At 36.1% G+C, this 21,015-nt stretch overlaps 1 protein-coding gene across 1 annotated transcript in view; it reads right to left on the reverse strand.

Moving 5' to 3' along the window:
- Positions 1 to 21,015, reverse strand: part of TUBGCP3 (tubulin gamma complex component 3) — an 85,799-nt gene that overhangs the window by 44,689 nt on the left and 20,095 nt on the right. Inside the window, exons 4-11 of the mRNA XM_019746596.2 lie at positions 20,519 to 20,596; positions 19,382 to 19,599; positions 17,304 to 17,476; positions 15,512 to 15,630; positions 14,614 to 14,739; positions 11,612 to 11,680; positions 11,111 to 11,243; positions 9,300 to 9,466 (exon numbers count right to left, since the gene is read on the reverse strand). Coding sequence (XP_019602155.2) covers positions 9,300 to 9,466; positions 11,111 to 11,243; positions 11,612 to 11,680; positions 14,614 to 14,739; positions 15,512 to 15,630; positions 17,304 to 17,476; positions 19,382 to 19,599; positions 20,519 to 20,596 — 1,083 coding nt within the window. The remainder of the gene's footprint in view (positions 1 to 9,299; positions 9,467 to 11,110; positions 11,244 to 11,611; positions 11,681 to 14,613; positions 14,740 to 15,511; positions 15,631 to 17,303; positions 17,477 to 19,381; positions 19,600 to 20,518; positions 20,597 to 21,015) is intronic.

Genomic DNA, 21,015 nt, shown 5'->3' on the forward strand with positions numbered 1-21,015 from the left:
CAGAGGCTTGTCGCATATCCCAAACACCGTGGGCTTTGGGACTCCTCATGCGCTCATCACAGTCCACGTTAAAACACCCACAGGTTCCCAAGTGCAATCAAAGGGACACGCAGATTGAGAACCACGGGGCTCTTCTTAGGAATGTTGAATAAGAGGTGGGTACCAAGAACTCCCTAAACCAGCAGTGAGGCAGCAGACTGAGCAAATGAACCAGAAAGCTAAATCTTAGGAAGCAGGCATAGCTGGCACCCCTTCACATAATATGAAAGTCACCATTTTAACTACCGGGGGTACCCAAAATAATGTATACAAGTGGACACTTTGGTCAACGTTGCTCAGGCAGCTGTTTGCCGTAATCAGAAGTGTCTGTCTGGATGCTGATGGTAACCACTTTCAGCACCTCTTGTAATAGCAGACGTCAAACATGACTTGTATACGTCTTTTGTTATCAGTATAGATTATTATAATTTTAATAGTTTTCCTTTCTTAAAATGTGTATACATATTTTTTGGTACCCTCTGTATTTTAAAATGTGCAATTCAGTGGTTTTTAGCATTTTTCACAATATGGCTGTGCAATCAAATTACCACTAGTATCTCATTCCAGAACATTTTCATCACCCAAGGAGAAACTCCATACCTATTAAGCAGTGATTCCCCATCCCTCTCTTCCCCTAACTACTGACAACACTCATCTGCTTTCTATGACTATGAATTTGCCTATTTTGCATATTTCATATAAATGAAATCATACAATATGTGACCTGGCTTATTTCACTTAGCCTAATGTTTTCAAGATTCATTCATGTTGCAGCACGTGTCAGAATTTCATTCCTTTTTGAGGCTGAATAATATTTCCATTGTACAGATATACATTTCGCTTATCTATTCAACAGTTGATGAGCACTGGTATTGTTTCTACTTTTTGACTATTATGATTATGAGTAATGCTGTTATGAATATTCATGTACAAGTTTTTACATGAATGTATGTTTTCATTTCTCTTGAGTATATACCTAGAATTCTTGGGTCTATGTTTAACTTTTGAGGAACTGCCAATGCGTTTTTCTCAGTGGCTGCACCATTCTTTATTCCCATCAGCAATGTATGAGGGTTCCAATTTCTCCAAATCCTCACCAATACTTGTTACGTTATTTTTTTTTAATACCATCACAGTGAGTGTGATATGGTATCTAACTGTGGTTTTGATTTACATTTCCATGAGGACTAATAACGATCAGAATCTTTTCCTATGCTTATTGGCCAACTGTATATCTTCCTTGGAAAAATATCTACTCAAGTACTTTGTCTTTTTTAATTGGGTTGTTTATCTTTTTATTGTTAAATCATGATAGTTGTTTATATATTCTGGATAGTAGACCTTTACCACATATGTGATTTGCAAATATTTTTTTCCCATTCTGTGGGTTATCTTTTTACTTTCTCAACGTGTCCTTTGATGTACATAAATTTTAACGATGAAATAGAATTTTTCTTTTGTTGCCCATGCTTTTGGTGACATATCTAAGAAATCATGGCCCAATCCAGTCACAAAAATTTATACCTATGTTTATTTCTAAAAGTTTTATAACTGTAGGTATATGATCTATTTTGAGTTAAGTTCTACATATCGTATACAATTGAAGTCCAAATTCATTCTTTTAATGTGGATATCCAGTTGTCCCACCATGATATGTGAAAAAGGCAATTATTTTTTCATTGAATGGTCTTGGACATTTGTTGAAAATCAACTGAACAAAAATCAATGAGTTTTTTTCTGGACTCTCAATTCTACTCTGTTGATCTATTGGTCTATACTTATATTAGTAGCACACTGCTCTGATTACTTTGCATTTTCATATGTTTTGAAATTAGGAAGTGTGAGTCTTCCAACTCTGTCCTTTGTTTTAAAGAATATTTTGGCTATTTGGGGCACCATGCACTTCCATATCAATTTTTGGATTAGATTTCCCATTTCTGCAATAAAAAAGGCCACTGGAATTTTTATAGAGATTATATTAAACCTGAAGTCAAAAAGTCTTTCCATTTATTTAGTTCTTCTTTCTTATATTTCAAAGTTTTGTAGTTTTCAGTGTAAAAGTCTTATACTTCCTTGGTTAAATTTATTCCTAAGTATTATATTGGCTTTGATATTGTACATGAAACTTTTCTTAATTTTTTTAATTTTTAGATTATTTATTCCAAGTATATACAAATACAACTGATTTTTTGTGTATTGATCTTACATCCAGTTAATCTGACAAACCTGTTTATGAGATATAGTGTGGATACTTTAGTTTTCTATACATAAGGCTCATGTCATCTTGTGAACAGAGATAATCTTACTTCCTTTCCAATCTGGATGTCTTTGTCTTTTAATTGTTTGCCTTGCCTAATTGCCCTGGATAGAACATCCAGTGCAATACTGAATGAGTTGGTGAAAATGGACACCCTTGGTTTTTTACTGATCTTAGGGAGAAAGCATGCATTCTTTTACTGCTATGTATGGTGTTACTTGTTAGTGTTTCATACTTGTCATTTCGTAGATGAGAAAGGAAGTTTCTTCCTATTCCTTATTTGAATGTTTTTAACATAAGAGTATTAAATTTCATCACATGCCATTTCTGCATCAACTGAGTTGATCATGTGGTTTCTTTCCTTCATTCTATTAGGAGTATGGTGCATCACATTGATTGTGATGATGTTGAACTGTTCTTGCATTCTTGGGATAAATCTCACTTGGTTACGGTGTACAATGCAGCTGAATTCCAGTTTTTAGTGTTTTATGAGGATTTTTACATCTATATTAATACAGAATATTGGTCTGTAGTTTTCTTATGTTGTCTTTGTCTGGCTTTGGTATCAGAGTAACACCAGCCTAATAAAATGAGTTAAGAATTGTTCCTTCCTCTTCTATTTTTTTGGAAGAGTTTGAGAAGAATTAGTGTTCTTTAAATATTTGGTAGAATTCACCAGTGAAACCATCTGGTCCTGGGTTCTTCTTTACTGCAAAGTTTTTTTAGATTATTGGTTCAATCTCTTTACTTGTTATAGGTCTATTCAGATTTTCTACTTCTTCATGAGTCAGTTTTGATGATTTGTGTTTCTAGGAATTCTCTCAGGTTTTATTTATTTGGAAATACCTTCATTTCTCCTTCATTATTCTTGAAGAAAAGTTTTTGCAGAATACAAAATCCTGAATGATAAAGCCTTTTTCTTGCAGCATTTTGAATATATCATCCTACTGCCTTTTGGCCTCCATAGTTTCTGATGAGAAATAAGCTGTTAATCTAATTGAGAAGCCCTTTTATGTGATGTTTTCCTCACGTGATGCTTTCAAGATTGTCTTTCCAGTTTGATTATAAAATGTCTTGTTGTGGATCTCTTTCAGTATTTCCTACTTTGAGTTTGCTGAGCTCCTTGAATGTATAGATTGTTTTTCATCAAATGTATCATGGGCCTCTTAAACTCTCTTCATTCTTTTTTTTTTTTTTCCTGTTCCTCAGACTGGATAATCTCAATTGATCTATTTTCAAATCACTTACTTTCTTCTTCCTGTTTGAATGTGCTATTGAGACCCACTAGTAATTTTTTTTTCATTTCAATTATTGTACTTTTCAACTCCAGAATTTCTGTTTGTTTCTTTTTTATAATTTGTGCTTTTTTTTTTATTATAGAGTGTAGCACATCTTTATACAGATATTTAATAAGCTACTATTAAATGAGTGGTTATAAAGCTCATGTATAGCTAGCTATTCAGAGTTAACCATATGTACACTCAAAAAAATACAATTTTACAACCAAGTTATAACTCATCATACAGATTGAAGAAAAATTAACCTATGTAAAAACTGAAGAAATAAATATTCCCAAATTTTAATTACTTAAGGATCAAACACACAATGCAATCATCTAAACTACCAAATTCTTATAGTAAATATATTATTTGGAAGAAATTAAAGAAAAGCTTCCCAAAATTAATCAAAGACTTAAATGAATATTTGTAAATTTAGAGTTCAACAGACAACAGAGAAGTCACAGAACAACACAAATAAGAGAAAGGATACATATCTTAGGGCCATTGGATATTCAAATTTTATCCAATGTTCTTATATTAACAGGAGATACCATATCGCATATTTAGTATTTACCTGACTGAATCCTCACACATACACAAAATCCCATGAAATAGTTACCACTACTATTCTGCACATATGAAAGATGTAGAAGGTAAGGCTAATAAAGGCTAAATAACTCGCCCAGGATACAGAGCCATTGGAAACTGAAGTCAAGAGTCAAACTCAAGCCATGTCATTCCAGAACCTGAGCTCTTAAGCTCTATCCCATAAAGCAGATGAGTTATAACAAGACACACTCTTAAGTGGCATAAGACCACTGGCATACCAGCACTAAACATGGGAGGCCCGTAACAAAAAATATAAAATACATTATGTCAAGAGGATTAATTTTACCTCTATTAATCAAAATGCATTTTTGAAAAATCCCACAAGCAAAACTAGTGAAGCAAACAGGAATATCTGGGGCATAAAGGACTATTTGAACACAATACTAGCAAATAAAAAAATTCACAAATCTTGAATTTCCTATGGCCCCATCTAAACTCAGACCCAAAGTATGAATATCAGTAAATATAGAACCTTTAAATAAAGATAAATTTATTGTAGTAAAATGTTAGCATCCAGGTAATCTGAGGAAAGAGTACCTGGGGATGTTTTGTTTAATGTTTTCAACTTTTCCAGAAGTCTAAAGTTAAATAAAAACATTTAAAAATAAATAACTTTACCAATGAGGCAAGATCTGAGAAAGTTTGTTAAGTGATCATTTAAGCTACTAATGCTAACACTGTATTCAACAGACACAGATACTTACTTAGTAGTTTATCTTTAAATAAATAAAGCCTGAAAGTTTGCCTTATACATATTGTATGACACAAGAGTTCATAAAAAAAACTCTTTCCCAAATCTAAGCGATATTAGTCTTAAAGAGTTTCCTTTTGTTTCACCTCAGTGAATCAATATTCAAAAATGTAAAGAAAAAATTCTAGAAGAAAATCAATTTTAAAGTTTGTACCAATTCTCTCTACATTTCCCATCAACTCTCAAGTCCTATAATTACTATCAACAAAATAAATAAATAAATAAATAAGCCTGAATAACACACACGGCACAATAAAGAATTGGCAGTATTTTTAAAACTATTTTTAAACCACAGATGCTTATAATGAATTAGTGATATAATTAAGGACTACTTTAAAAACATGGTTAGCAAATGCAAACTAAATTATTCTCAAGAAAAAGACGTAAGAGGAAATGAGGTACTATACTTAAAAAAGACAATTAGCCAGTTGTGGCTTTAATTTTTTTTTAAGTGGTAGTAATATATATCCCAGACAATTCCCACCCCAACCTCTGAGGAAAACCAGGTTCATCAAGTCAACCAATCAGCAGCTATTAAAAAAAGTTCATATCACCCATTCATGTTATAATTAACATACTAATCATTGGTCGAGGGAGGAGTTGCAATACAGATTATTAAACAAAATGGTACATTTCATCTTTTAATAATCCTAATTTTTTAAGGTTACTTTGAAAGATTATCCTTTTTAATTCTGTAGTTACAATTTTAATAGATGATATAAATAGGTAAGGCTCAAAACTAAAAATAATAATATACAGAGTTTTTTATTTTGGGTTTACAAGTTGGTCAAGCTATTTCTCATAAATTTAGATAGTAAGCAGAGCTCGTCATACACAAATTACAATATAAAAGGAACATACTTCCTAAAAAGAATATTTATTTCTTTCATTTTCTTAACAACCACAAGATCACTTACTCTCTGAAGCTCATAAATGACAAATTCCTAAAACTCATCATTTTTCCTATTATAACAGGATATTTAATAAGCACTGTAAATAATCAATTAAACAGGTTTTTAACCAGCTTCCAAAAATCACCTCATTCTGTAAGTATAGAACAGACATCAAATGAGTTAAAAAAGGCAAGTTTCACTCTATCAAAGAAAAAGCGTTATCTAAAAGTTTCCTTATCATAAAAGTGATGATGGATAAAAAAATTGAATTGTATAAGAATTAAAGTCCCATTTAATCTTGAAAAATTAAGTCTGATTTAAAGTTCTAATTAAATAAATGACTTGACAACAATAGTATTCCAGAAATACTATCAAAAACTAAAGATACATACTTAACTACAATGAATACAAAAGACACTTCCCTACAGATGGCAGGTAAAATGTATTTTGGCATATACAAAATCTGACTCCACTTACATAAAATTTAAAATAAGACAAAACTAACTACGGTGTTTGAAGTGAGGTAAACGTTCACCTTTAGGGATACGGAAGTGGGCAGTGACTGACTGGGGAGGGACGCACAATGGGCATACTAATAAGGTGCCATCCTGACTTAGACGGTGGCTCATTTAGTAATAAGACATCAAGCATTACTCTTAAGATTTGTGTACTTTTCCTTATGTCTATGTCAGTAACAGGAATTATAATTGAGCTTGGTGTAAGGAATAATACCAGTTAAACATAAGAGATGTAAGTCTAAATGTTACAAATCTAAAGGCAAAGTAAAAAAAATTAAAATCTTGAAAGACAAGGCAATTTCTATAAATTGCATATAAAAAATTGAAAATAATAAATAAGAAAAAACATAGTGAAAGCTAAAGAGATTAAGTGCAAGGCAGAAAAGAACCTGGGGGAGATACAAAATTCCTTATCTTAATGACAGGAGCAGATTAAAGAAAACTGGCTTATTCTTGACTTGAGCATTTGGAAAGATACAGGTTAAAGAAAGTTCTGAAAAACTTAAAGGTAACCATTAATAAAATGAAAATATAATACCTTTCAAAGCTTTCAATTCATATTTTTTTAAAAGAACTCATTTAGCAAAAGGGACATAAAAAGCATAAAAACATTTCTTCTTAATCTATGAATTCAATGTGCAATCCCTATAAATATAAAAAAGAACTTTTGGGAGAATTTACAAGCTGATTCTAAATTCATATTTAAGTAGAAATGTGCAAAAACTGCAACAAAAATTGTGAAAAGAACTGCTCCTATCAGATATGAAATCATAAAGTTGTGGTTATTTAAATAACATTGAAAAATAAATAGCAAACAAAATATAAAAGTCATAAAAACCTGTCCAAAAGCAGACTCTGGTATATATGAAAACTTACTATACGATAAAATGTGGCTAAACTAACATTTAGGGAATCTAGGTCAAGATTATGATTCTTTGTACTATTCTTACAACTCTAAGTTTGAAATACTATGAAAATAGTTTAAAAAATAAATAAATAAAGGAAAAAAGTGCAATTACAGATACAAGATACCCAAAAGTGTAAAACCATCCCATGATTCAATTCTAAAAAGACAAACAAATCCAGAGGAAAACTGGACAAAGGATATGCATAGTAATTAGCCAAAAAAATAAAAATAACCAATAAACATGAAAAGCTGGTCAATCTCACTAGTAACCAGTGAAATGCAAATAAATACCACAGGAGATGCTGCATCTCCTATATTAGGTTAAAAACACTTTCATTAAAGTTGGGTAATATGAAGTGCTGACAAGGATGGAAGAATGAGAACTGTAACAGAAAGCCTATCGTTGAGAAAACTGGTAGAGCCACTGCAGAGCTCAAATGGCAGAATCAAACTTTAAAGTATGCACTCCCCACAATCCAGCAATCCCACCTCGCAGCACTTACCCTAGAGAAACTCATAAATATGCACAGAGAGGCACATATAAGGATGTTCATTTTAATAATGTTCATAAGGTTTAAAACTACAGAGAACACGATCTTCATCAATGGGAGAGTTGCTAAATAAAATGTATGTCCACACAGTGAAATAATATGCAGTAAGAAAGTATAACTATAATACTGTCATGGAAAGAGCTACAAGACATTGAGCAACTTGCACAGTACATACGATATGCACGCAGAATGCCACGTATGTGTTTCTAAAGCACCCACAAAACAATCCCATATACGGTTGGTTCCGCTGTCATGCTTGTTTTTAAAACAACTTGTGATGGCACAACTGATAATTAGAAAACAATCTGAGTATAACACAAATTTCATGATTGCTTAAGTGTAATTCCATCCAAGAGAAACTACTGTTTCCCCAAAAATGAGACCTAGCCAGACCATCAGCTCTAAAGCGTCTTTTGGAGCAAAAATTAATATAACACCCGGTCTTATTTTAATATAAAATGTTATATAAGACCGAGTCTTATGTTATATAAGACTCGGTCTTATATTAAAATATAACATATGACCCGGTCATACATAACATAACGCCAAGTCTTATATTAATTTTTGCTCCAAAAGACGCACTAGAGCTGATGGTCTGGCTAGGTCTTATTTTTGGGGAAACACGGTAGGTAAACACAGCAACACAGCCACATGAGAATCCACAAACTGCCCACACAGACACACCTCACACCCACCAGCTACCTTAATCCATCGTGTGTGTCAGCAGCCACAACCTTCTGTTCCACTTTAGATAAGCCTCCTTTGGTAAATGTCCATCACCAATATCAGGGCTTTGTCAAAGTAAATGCCATATTTATTCTAAAATTTACATATTTCTTAATTTAACATGTTTAAAATTGTGCTATAACTTCTATCAATCCCCATACTTTTTAAATTTAATGTCACTGACAAGAATTTTGAGTGTGGTGCCCCTTCCTTCACTCTACATCTTGTCAGAAGTCCTGTGGTTCTTTACTCTGTAATTTTGTATACATAGCAGTGTTCTTTTAGGAATACATATGTTGCGTTATAGCAGAACTATTTCAATAAGTATATATACAATTAACTTGTTTCATTAAAATTGTCAGTACCATAGATAATCAAAGTAAGTTTAGTTTATACAGTAATTCATGCAAAGCAACAGAACATGTAACACTGTTGTATAAGGAAAACCGGACTAGGACTTAGGAGGCCTAGTCCTAGTTTTGCCATCAACTTGCTATTGCTAGTAAATTTGGACAAGTGATTTGACCATGCTGAGTTTCCCACCATTAAAATTGAAATAACAAATTTCTACTAACTAAATACAGCTCTCCTGATCAATGATATAATTGGCTTTCAAAGTAGTGTACAAAATATGCATGGCATTCAGATGAAGTGTGGTGGCATTACTGTTAAGAGAAAATAGTAATCACAGGAAAAAACCCAAAAAATGAGTAACTGAGTGCCCATGCTCCTTAAATCCAAGTCAGAGAATCAAGTAGCATTTCTTACTTCATGGTAGGTGTCCTCAAGCTCCCCGTCATATATCCAACGGTAAAGGAAGCTCAGGACAGGATGCGACACTAAGCTGAGAATGTGCTGCACCAGGGACCTCATGTACGGGTCTCCCGTTTTCGTGTAGGCATGGACGGCTGAGGCCAGCTCACCTCCTTTCCTTCCTGAGGGGGAAGACGTGAAAAACACCCAAGTTTACACTCCCAGTAGAAACCAATAACTTAACACTAACCAAAATGGCCAAGTAATTGAGATAAAGTGTGTTTGTTTTCTCAGTACCACTTTGGACGGAGAAGCAGCAATAAACATGTCATAGATCAGGAACCACGAGAGTAAGAGTCCACCCCTGGTTTTACATGTGTCAGAATGAGTCATTCATCCCTTTATAACCACTATAGAATTTTGCAGTAGCAAAAAATGTGACTCGCTATATGATCTAGAACATGACTTTTCAACTTTTTTGACTGAGACACACATTAGGATTCACATTTTATATTGCAATCCAGTATACAAATAATTACATATAAAAAGTAAAAGTTTTCCAAAACAAACTTACCTTAATATTTCCTTTTTTCTTTTGATATATTAGTCTCAACTTAGTAAACTGATTTCATAGCCCATTAATTGGTTACAACTCAGTTTGAAAAACACTGCTCTGCATGGACATAATAGTCTGCTGTAGCTTTGGAGAGCATAGCTCAGTAAGATGTACTGGGAATGGTAAAAATCAGGTCCAAAAATATAAGCACATGAAGAATTGATGTTAAGAATTCAGGATTTCATTAGGCTGCTGCAAGATTTTAAAAAATGGACTAATGTGATCTAATTTTAATAAGATCCTTCTGGTAAGTATGCATAAAAATGGAGCTGGGTGAGAAAGAAGACAGAGCCAGTGAGCAGGTTATTACAATGTGCAGAGAAGATACAGAGCAGGATTCAAAGAGTCCTGTGTGAGGACACTGATTTGGGAGAGGCAGTGATTTGAGACCTCTGACGGAGTTAGTTACCAGGACTTGAGTGGCCAGCTGGACACTGAAAGAGATGGTGGGGGAGGGGGCGATTAGAAGGTGTATAAAGGAGTCAGGTAGGAATCCAGTTGTGGGAGACGCTGGTAATTGGAGAAAAAGGAGATATTTATTCACCGTGTTCAACGATGAAGTTCTGGTCTTCATGAATCATCCAATAGGAGGAAGGCAACAAACACTGAGCCATGAATTATGGGCAGACCACTGGCTTCTCACATCTCATTTAGTCCCAACTATCCTAACAGGCACAGACTATTAGTGTCCCAACATTACAGATGAGAAAAAAGAGAGGTTTTTGGCTAAGATAGTACAAACAGTGAGAAAAAAAAGTTCAGAAGGCAACTAGAAATATAGACCAAAAGCCCAGGAGAGGCCTAAGCCAGAATGCAAACATGGGAACTTGTAACATATAGCTGGTGAACCCAGACATGGACCATAATCTCGTGAGGAATGAAACTCCAGGAAAGGCTGCTGGTTAAGGGACAAGTAAAAGAGGAATACAGATAAATAGCTGCAATACCAAGGACTACAAAAAAGGAGAAATCTTAAAAACATCCTCCTTTCTTGCTTCATTGCAATGAAATCCTGACCTTCCACAACTATAAATACTGGACCAGTTTGGTAACTAGTTATTTTCCCCTATAAGTTCATATCTATTAATTTGTATTTAATCAGCATACTATGGCTATTAAGGATACAAAAGAACAGGCACAAAAGTAAACCTAGATGATATTCCCTAAGACCTGCTTTGAAATAAAGCAAGTCCATGAGATGCAAAACAACCTTGGCAGTGGTCCACTAGGGCTGCAAGGGTCTTCAGTCTTATCTTGGGATCATACGTCCAAACCAAGAGGCGCCGGAGTGTTAAGCTACTCTCAAGGCCCAAATTCACACCTTGATCATCCTCTAACTGTAGCTGAAAAACAATAAAAATAAATGTGTAAGTACAGGTCATTAACTATGTCAATCATTTCTTAATCCATGTAAAGTGAATACAGAGAAGGGATTATTCTCATAAAAACGAAACAAAAGGTCCCCTCTGAGAGAATAGTTCCTTGAAGATACAAGTGATCTGTTTAAATGGTAGAGAGGACCCTGAAAATAAGCAATTAATTGGTTCTAGGGTACAGTAAAACTATAGATATCCGCACCTTACAAACAGTATTATCAGACATATTTCTACTTTTTAAAAGTAATGTACGAAAAACCTTTAAAATTCTACATAGCTGCAATTTTGCAATATTTCAAATCATGAAGAAAAGAGAATAAAAACAAGGTATTTACCTGGGAATGCAAAACAGAGAGCAATCGGTAGTATTCTTTGAGTTCCTGGTGCAAGGCAGCACAAAAGCTCTGCGCAGAAAGGGGAAAGATAATTAACGCACGACAGCCCCAACAGTCATCGCACACCAGCTCATGTGAACTGCACAGGCACAATGCTTCAGGACAAAGTTCCCATGTTCTGCATGATTTAAATTCTCATTCTGTCAATGGCCTTCCAGCAGGTTTAACCACCACAACATATATATCTGATAATTAGGGAGGTGTTGTCCCTTAGCATGAACTTTACAGAAGGGAAATGAAAAAAAATGAAGCTAAAAGTATATTCACTTCAGACAATGATCCTTTATTTAAAATTTATGTCCCTTCTAAATTAAGAGTTAAACTATAATTTTCTTTAACGTCCTTAATTGGAAATTTTTTTTCAATTGGCAACTCTATGACAATTCGCCCCAATTAGTTTTTGATTTGTACTGCTCATTTTTCCCATCCATATTATTAAAAACCTCTCTGTACTTCTCCAATGATACATGCTGAAAACGGGGTTACAGCTGTAAGGAGGACCTTCACATAGTCCTTCTGAACTCTGGGACGTAAACCCAGGCATACTCAGTGGGAAGCTTTGGTTTCCAAGAGAACCTATAACAGAAGCTGCAAAGGATAAAAACCTGTTTTCTTTAAGTATTAAGCTCCACACTTTTCTGCTTATTTTAAGGCAATACATAATCAATCATCTATAGGTTTATTTTTACTGTATTTATGTTTTGTGGATTTGATCTAATACAAACATTCACATCCTTATAAGCTATAAAAATGAACATACAACATACTAATTTTGCAGACTCAAAGGAATATTTCAAAAGTCAGTTTTCTTAAGTATTAATAATATTCAGAGAAATGAGATGGCAACTTTTCAGGCATAGCATCACTTTTTACAAAAACCCCATCCCAGTGCCCACAATAGATATACACATAAAAGTTAGAAACCAAACTGCTGATCAGTAGAAATAATCAAATCATAATCTATCACATAGAACATAAATATATACAGGAGTATAAAAATCAGCCTATAAGTAGTCTCCCACCAAAATAACAAAATTACAATCTGAGCATTTCAGCACCCTGTGTATGCAAACATGAAAGGTTTTCAGTCAACTGAGGCTGTTCTTACTTTGGTTTATTAAAAAGCAAATATAAGTTTCAGGCTTAGGAAATAATATCTTCCTTTATAAAAAAGATTTTGTTCCATTTAGAGTATCTAGAGACAGGACAGTTCTGAGAGTAAAGGGGGCTAATAATAATTACACTGGAATGACAGGCACAAATCAGTAGTACTCGTGCTAACTGCGACACTTGACTACCCCAACGAGAGCACACAATCGTTCTTCTAATAAGCAAACCACTACTTCTTCAGTAACTAGGTAGTACAGAGCAATGATTTTAAAAATCAGAAAATGAGAGTGGAATGGAAAGAACGACAGAGTAGAAATTACACGTCACATTCTGGTCCCATATCAGCCATCTACTAGTCAGGGCAACAGGGACAAATCAATTAAACTTTCCGAGGTTCAACTTTTATATCTGAAAAATGGCGACAATTACATTTGCCCTATTAATTTTAGAGGGCTGTTACCAGAATAAAATATCAGAGAAATGGCTTTAAAACTGGCTTTAAAATGGCTATAAAATACTACATAACATATAGTATATACTATAGTGATTATCAATCAACTTATTGGAATAAAACACCTATATAATAGTTTAGTTTCCCTGTATTTATAATAGTTTGTGCTTGTTTTGCTTCACATCTAATAACATACCAGTGGAATTTGCGTTCATGAGGGAATGACACAAAGACATGATAAAATGGTCCCCTTTGAAAAGTGCAAGGACTCACAGCAATTGTTGCACTGCTGGGAGGGTGGCCAACGGGCTCACCTCGCTTGCAAACGCCACACACCATTAAGCGGAACGCCAGGTAGAGTCCTGCAGGCCGGCTTCACCCCATCTGCATTACAGTGAGGGGGAAGCGCCCCTGCCCATCTGCACTGGGGAATGGCACTCACGGCAGTGCCAGGCTCGGGACAGCAGCCTTGTAGGCACTGTCTCCTATTGCTCATCACCTTGTGGATTTCATCACCTTGCATATTGTCATCACCTCCATTCTCCATTTACAGAAACTACGGCCAAGAGGAGGTAACTTGTGCGAGACAACATAACCATTAAAGGTAACGCCAGTGTGCACCTGGGCATTCTCACTGCAAAGCCATGTTCCTGCCCGCCAGCGTGCTGCTGTGCTGTGCAGCGCTTACAGTGCAGTTTCCTTCTGACTCTCTCTCCCCTTCAGTCATTTTCTTGAAGATTTCATAAGAAATAACTCCTGCCCAAGAATCAACAGGAGCTGCTAACCATCAAAACGAGCCGGGCCGTTGTAAACCTCACTTCTTCTTCGTCAGCATCTCCTGTCGGGTTCCAGAGGCAGGAGGAGCGGTGGGCCAGGGGGGCACTGCCCCAGCTCTGGCCATTCAGGCCAGCCCGGTTGGGTCCCCTCTCCAGCTTCCGGAGCAGTCGCAAATCCAGTCTCACTGTGCTGCGCAGGGCAGCCCAGCAGCTGGGAGCGTCCCTCCCACAGCCCTGAGTCCCCGCAGGCCCGTCCTCAGGGGGCTGTGCCCGCTGGGAGCCCCTCTTCTGAGCTACTGGCGTCTGACAAGCCCAACACCTTCCCTCTGCTCTCTAGTTTTACCTCTGTTTTAACTCGTGTTTGTATTCTTTTGTTTTTATAGTCCTCCAACAGCTACATAAACTAAAGAATTTTCTGTTTGATTCTCTTTGTCAATACCTACTGTGGTTTCTTTTTCTTGAGTGGATCATGACTGATACAACAGCCATTATCAAACCTTATTTAAAAAGGACCCTCTTAAGAATTATTTTTCTAAGATTTTAAGTAGATTAAGCATATCTCACAGTGACTGACATCTAAAATGTTCAACTAATAATGAACATACCTGACCTACAAGTCCAAATGAACGGTCTAGACTCCTCTGGTCCGTGTATTTTCTGATTTTATTATGTAACCATCCCAACTCAGCAAGTCTGACTGCTGTATCCCTCAAAGACTTATTTAGGTTTGCCTAAAAAGGAAATATATCAAGAGTTAAAAATTAACACAAGAATTTTAATTATTATTTTTCTTAACCATGTGTGCTTCTAATATTATAATTCTTAGACTTCAATATATGAAACTTAAAAATATCATAATTAAAGTGAAACAATGAGATTCTGGGAAACAAAAAGCATCATGTAACAGGCAGGGAAGTAAAACACATTTCCGAGGACATGTTAAGCTTGAGCAGCATCACCCCTAAGAGTGAATGGCCGTGGTCCCCAGCGTGGCAGGGACTGTCTGTGATGTCAGCCACCTTGCGAAACACCTGAGAGTCTCAGAAGGAGACAAGACATCAACAAGCAGGGGCTGTGGGAAAGGCAGATTCTAGAAATTGAAAGCAAAAGCAAGCAGACGCGTTTGATGTGAAATCCTGTGTTAAGAGCAAAGACGCCAAGCCATACCTGTCCCTCAGGTACCTATGAAATCACCATCACAGGATGCAGAAATCAGCTAAATGGGTGGTTGCATCAGGAAAAAACAAGGAAAGAATGCAAGGGAAAGGAAGCAAAAAGTCGGAAAAGCTGACAAAGGTTCCCATCACAAGATTACAGAAGTGACAAAGTCCACAGGGAAATATAAACCAGAATTTAAGAGTGCAACTTGATTGGTACTCACGATTTTGTAAATCCCAGCCTCATTACCCCAGTAATACCTCACAAATTAATAGCTCATATCTGGTCTTAATCACTTTCATCTTTTCTTTTTGAATATTTTAGATGGGGTTTTAGCAACTATACCTTTCCCTCCACTTTGTAACAGTTCTCAGTGTTGCTCATCTTGATGTTTTTGCCATCTATGCCCTGGAATACGTACAAAATGTCTCTGATAAGGGCTGCCTCAGTAACTTCCACAGTACCTGTAAAATGGTTTTTATAAGAGATTAATTACTGAACGACACATTTTAAGATGAAATAAATATTATGACACAATTAGTTTCAGATTATATATTTACAACCAGGACAAATTTAAAAACTAAATACATGAGCTTAAGATAGAAAATAGAGTATGAAGTTATTAGAAACAAGAATTTTCTGAAAAGGATATGGAGGTCATGTAATTTCTTATACAAAAACTCTTTTAGAAAGACAATGCAATATGTGGAAATTTATAACCAAGAAGCAGCACAAATCTATCACAAAGGTATGGATAATTATTTCATAGATGGTGTTTGGAAAAAGTGGCTTATTACACAGCAAATGTATAAACCTTGATCCATTCCCAACACTACATAAAAAGGAGTTAATAATGTAGCAGCAAAGTTATTTATAATTTCCATAAGCCTTGGAACAAAAGCCAAGTCAAAATTTTAGGTACTATTCAAAATAATGATGAGGAGGCGATGCCCAGAAATCCAGTATATCAGCAAGAGGAGAAAGTTACTCAGAGTATACAGCTGGGGATCCGCACTCTCAGAAGCAGGCCAGCACAGTCAGAAGGCGAGGACAGGTTTGTATTTCAGTCATGGGGATAATATTCTATAAATAACAATTGCATCAATTTGCGAGCAGTGTTGCTCAACTCTTACCTATCATTAGTGGCCATTTTTATCCCACTGGTTCTTTCTTCCTTTGTACTAATGCTCTTCTGGATTAATCAAGCATATTTTCAAGTCCTATTTTATCTCTAAGCTTTGTGTAGTGTATAGGTTTAAAGGCACTGGTTGGGGATCAAGAGTCACAGTAAACAAAAAGAAAGAAGCAGACAGCAGTACTCTGACTGTCTATAAACTAGCTTCTAAGCCCAAGCGCACACAGCTGTCGTATCACAGGACAGACAGAGGCTAGTTAAGTGCAGCTACAAAGAGGCAGGCCAAGCTATATATGACATGACCTCACAAGTCTAAATGACACTTCTCATCCTCCCATCCTACGCAAGGACAGAAAAAAGCTAGAGGAATTCCAGAATCAGTAGATTATGAACCAAATAGAGCCCCTTCTATTTTCAGGATACTCATGGTCCAAACACTGCTATTCATAGCGTTCTCATGAAAGAAACCCAAACTTCCTTTGGACTCAAACACAATTTTAAAACTCTCAATGAAGCATTCATTTAACCATCAAATAAATCTTCAGTGAGTTTTTTCAATGTTCTAGGCACTATGCTAGCTACTAGCACAGGGAACACAACAGAAACAGCCCCTCCTTCATGGAACTTAGACTGTGGTGGGAGACGGTAACTTATACTAGAGGGACTGATCCAGCCTGGAGATACTTTCCCAGGAAGAAAGGCAGAATAAAAACAGAGAAGGGGCATGTGACGAAGCAGAGAAGAGAAATCCAGATGGAGGAAACCACTCAGACAATGATCTGAAAACTGGATGGCGTAGGGAATACAAGGTCAGGGTGACATGGTTGAGAAAGCCAGACTTCCCAAGGTGTCACAGACCATATTTAGGATTCTGAACCTCATCATGAGAAGAAGCCACTCAAAAGTATTATAGTAAGCGGGGATTCCTAATATTGTGAAATAAGAGAAGCCTAAATTCTAAGTGTTCTAAGAAAAGCTATAATAAAGCATATCCTTACTCACCACCTGTATCCCCTTCTCTCCTTGGCCTTGTCACGTTTCGAGAAGCAGTGTTGGGAATACCTTTTGAGGTAGTGGTTTGTAAAGAAGGCTGGTTTGTGGTTAAAGTCCATGCAAGACGTGACCCCAACTGCTGTCGAAGACAGTCTCCTACTCCTGGAGTTTGATGAGACTGTCTAAAAAAAGGAGCATTTTGTATCATCAAATACCCAGGCTATTCACTGAAGATACAAAAACACTTCCAGAAATGTTTCTTGTATTACTATACTGAACTGTATAATCTGAGGCAGGCAAATGACTTACCCGTACCCACATGTATCAACAACGATCAGTCCAAGGCCGCCTTGGGGTTCTTAACTGGCACTCACTCAGGTTCTTACTGCCACCTCCACACATATTTCTTACCATAAAAATCAAAATTTACTTGACTTTTCTTTTGAACACGTGACATATACGTCCCATCTAAAACCACTTGGAAATTCACTAATTTTAACTTCAATATTAACACCTATCATTCACTTAACATTTGCTGAGCACGGGAGTTAAAAATCTGAAATACTGTCCCTCTTCCCTGTCCTCACTTGTCTCCCAGCCTCCATGGTGCTCAGTCTGAAAAGAAATACCTGATTTGCAATTAATTTCAAAACTGTAGAAACAAAATCTAAGGCAAAAGCACATCCAAGACAAGTCTGCTTTTAATAATTTGGAGACTATGTCAAAGATACGCTTTGAAGATCTAAGAACCTGACAGCTGATTTCTAATGACCTCTGTTTTCACTACTATAACGAACTATCACCTCCTGGGACTGCAAGACCCCAAAACAAGAATCTCAATGGCACTACTGCTTCCAAGTGGCATAATTCTGATTTCCCACTGGTATAATACTGGTGGGTCCATCTATAATCCATTGATGAAGTAAAGGTGGAAAGCAAAAACCTGCAACAGCTCTCAACTTTTTTCCACTTTCAATGGGGTAGAAAGTCATCAACAACAACTACTAAAATTATGTCTTTGAATACAGCTCTAAATTTAAGAGAAAAATTCTAAGAGATCACTTCTGCTCAAAGTTCTCTATACAGCTTTTTTCATATCATGATAATTATGTCAAATTTTAAGGTGAAAATGAGAAAGTCTGTTTCTTAGCTAGAATACGAGTTTGAGATTAAATTTGTAGAATGTTATGCTGTCTTTCTAGAACTCCTGTTACCATTTGTAATGCAGGTGTGTGGTAAACACATCCCATTTTCTAATATCGTGAACATAATTTTATTGAGTTACACAATGCTTTATAATTATATTATGATTATGTGGAAAATATCATTTGATGGTGAGTCCTTGGTCAGTGTTCTTCTGGAAAAATATCTACTTGGTGATAGTTTGCTTTCCCGTGATTTCTTGGAATGAATTATGCATAGAAAAGTGTATGTAAAAAAACAAAAAACAGAAAAACAAAGTTCTAAGTCCATTAATACACTGGTACCTGTTTATTCTCAATTATAAATTCTGTACTTCCTCAAAACGTAATGAGATTTGACAGCAGGTTGAACTGCAAAGTACGTAACATATTACTGGTGTGTTAGTGTAGTTCCGCATCTTAATTCACTTGCACTGTAAGAGGCCCCAAATCTTAAAGATCTCAGAACTTGAGGATGACAGCTTTCTTTTATTTTAAAGTAATTCAATGAAGAGAACAACATCCATCAACGAAGGAGACAATCTTCACTGAGAGATAAACATGAGACTACAGCAGGAGAAATGTCAATCAGCTCCCTCCAAGGGACGGGCCCTGCACATCAGCCTCTGAACCCGGTCCTTGCCATGTGCATTAATAGCTCAAGAGTTGGCCAAACATCTATAGTCAACGAAGATTAGAAGTGGAAAGAATTCCTATCTGAAATGGGATTTTTAGGAAGAGTAAAATCCGAAGAGAAAGCATATCTGACACAGGGGCCAGGATATTGCTGTTACATAACAGGCCTCTGTGTTTTGCAGTTTCAGTGAACACAAAATGCCTGTGGAAAGCCTGGGGATTTTCCTGTGTCTGCTTTTCCAGGAACCTATGCCTGTACGCTTGACTTACCCCGGAAGGAGAGGCTGTGGCGTGGGGGTCGGGCCATTGAGGGCGTACATGCTTATACTGCTAATGCCGCTGCTGCCCACGCTGCCAGCGCTCGGCGCCGACTGGGAGCCGCGGTCCTGGTAGTTCAGCGGCAGAGTCTGCGGCCTGGCGTAGTAGTAGGGAGTGGAGTGAGCATCTCGGGGCAATGCTTGAGCAAACAACGTGGCGTAGCTAGAAAACTGCAAACAAATGAAAATGAATTAAGCACACAGGGATAGCAAATTACAGATCACTTTTCCCAGGTCAACGAAGATAATTTCTATTCAGGTTTTAGTTCTATTTCTGTAATTGGATTTTGCACTTATTAAAAAATAAATCAGTTGTTATACTTTTAAAATACATCAGAACTGATAAAATTTTAGAAAGTTTTCTGAACTCCAAAACTCCCACATGGTCTGATAACGAACACTTTATTCAGAATCTATACAAAGTAAAACTCAAATAATTACTAAAATATTTTTAAAACTTTGGAATTCTTATATAATGAAAGCATGCTCATTACTCAGAATAAGGCTTTAGAGATAAATAGGACTCTTTCACCCACATTCTTCAACTTTTTAAGCACTGACATTTCTGCAGTATTTTATTGTAACAGACTCTCTGACTCACGGAGAAGCCAAATTGCTTTTCAAACACTACAAGGGTCAAAAACTGAACCCATGTAACAAGTTTTCACTGGAGTAAACACAATCAATGTTCATGATATCTGAAAACACAAGAAAATCCTAAAAAGTCTTCTGACTCACAAAGAATTATACAGTTGTGGTGATATTACGAACTTCTCACAGTAAAAAGTTTGAACGCTGATAGTTTATGCTCTATTTAACTGAATATTGTCATATTTGAAAAACAATTCTGAAGAATATCTTAAAGAAACACAGCACAATGACTTTTAAAATTGCCCTTAAGACAAAAGAAACAAACAAATCTCTTGGCCTTCCGACTGCCCAGAAAACTAGACCAGTTTCCTTGTTTTACTCATATTATTTTCTTAAGTATAGAAGCCAATTCCTATCAAAATTGGGCATGACTGTCCCAACCCAAAGATGCAAAGTGCCCTTTACAAAGGCACTGAGTTGATAAAATAGAGCCTCTCACCTTGTTCGGCTGCTTGCGTGGATCTTCACTAAGGCTTAGCAAGAGGTAGAGAATTGACCATTTATTTTTCAAAACTCCCTGTTTAGGGAAAAAAAGCATTAATAGAACAACTTAGTACTACTCTCCCGTTTTATCCTCCTCTCTCCTAAATTATCCTTATTTCCAAAACAGAATTGCATTTTAAAATTCACATGGTAACATCAAGTCTAAATGTGTCCATTTTTCAGGCATTGCAAATGGCACTACTCATCAGAAGGCTAGCGATAATGTTCTCAAGAGGTTAACGCCCTTGGAGCCTTGAACCCCCTGAAAACTAACTCTGAAGTCCCTAATAAGATGTATTTTTAAATTATGCTATTCCTGAATAACAGTATTTCCCCCTTGAAATAATTCTTATAATAACCAACTTCCCAAACATAGTGATTATAAGAAAAACGCTATCATAAAATATGTGATGCTTTTCTCCTCCCTTTATCAATGTCCCATTTACGCCACAA

The sequence above is a fragment of the Rhinolophus sinicus genome, linkage group LG04 (genome assembly GCF_036562045.2).
Source record: "Rhinolophus sinicus isolate RSC01 linkage group LG04, ASM3656204v1, whole genome shotgun sequence".
Taxonomy (NCBI): Eukaryota; Metazoa; Chordata; class Mammalia; order Chiroptera; family Rhinolophidae; genus Rhinolophus; species Rhinolophus sinicus.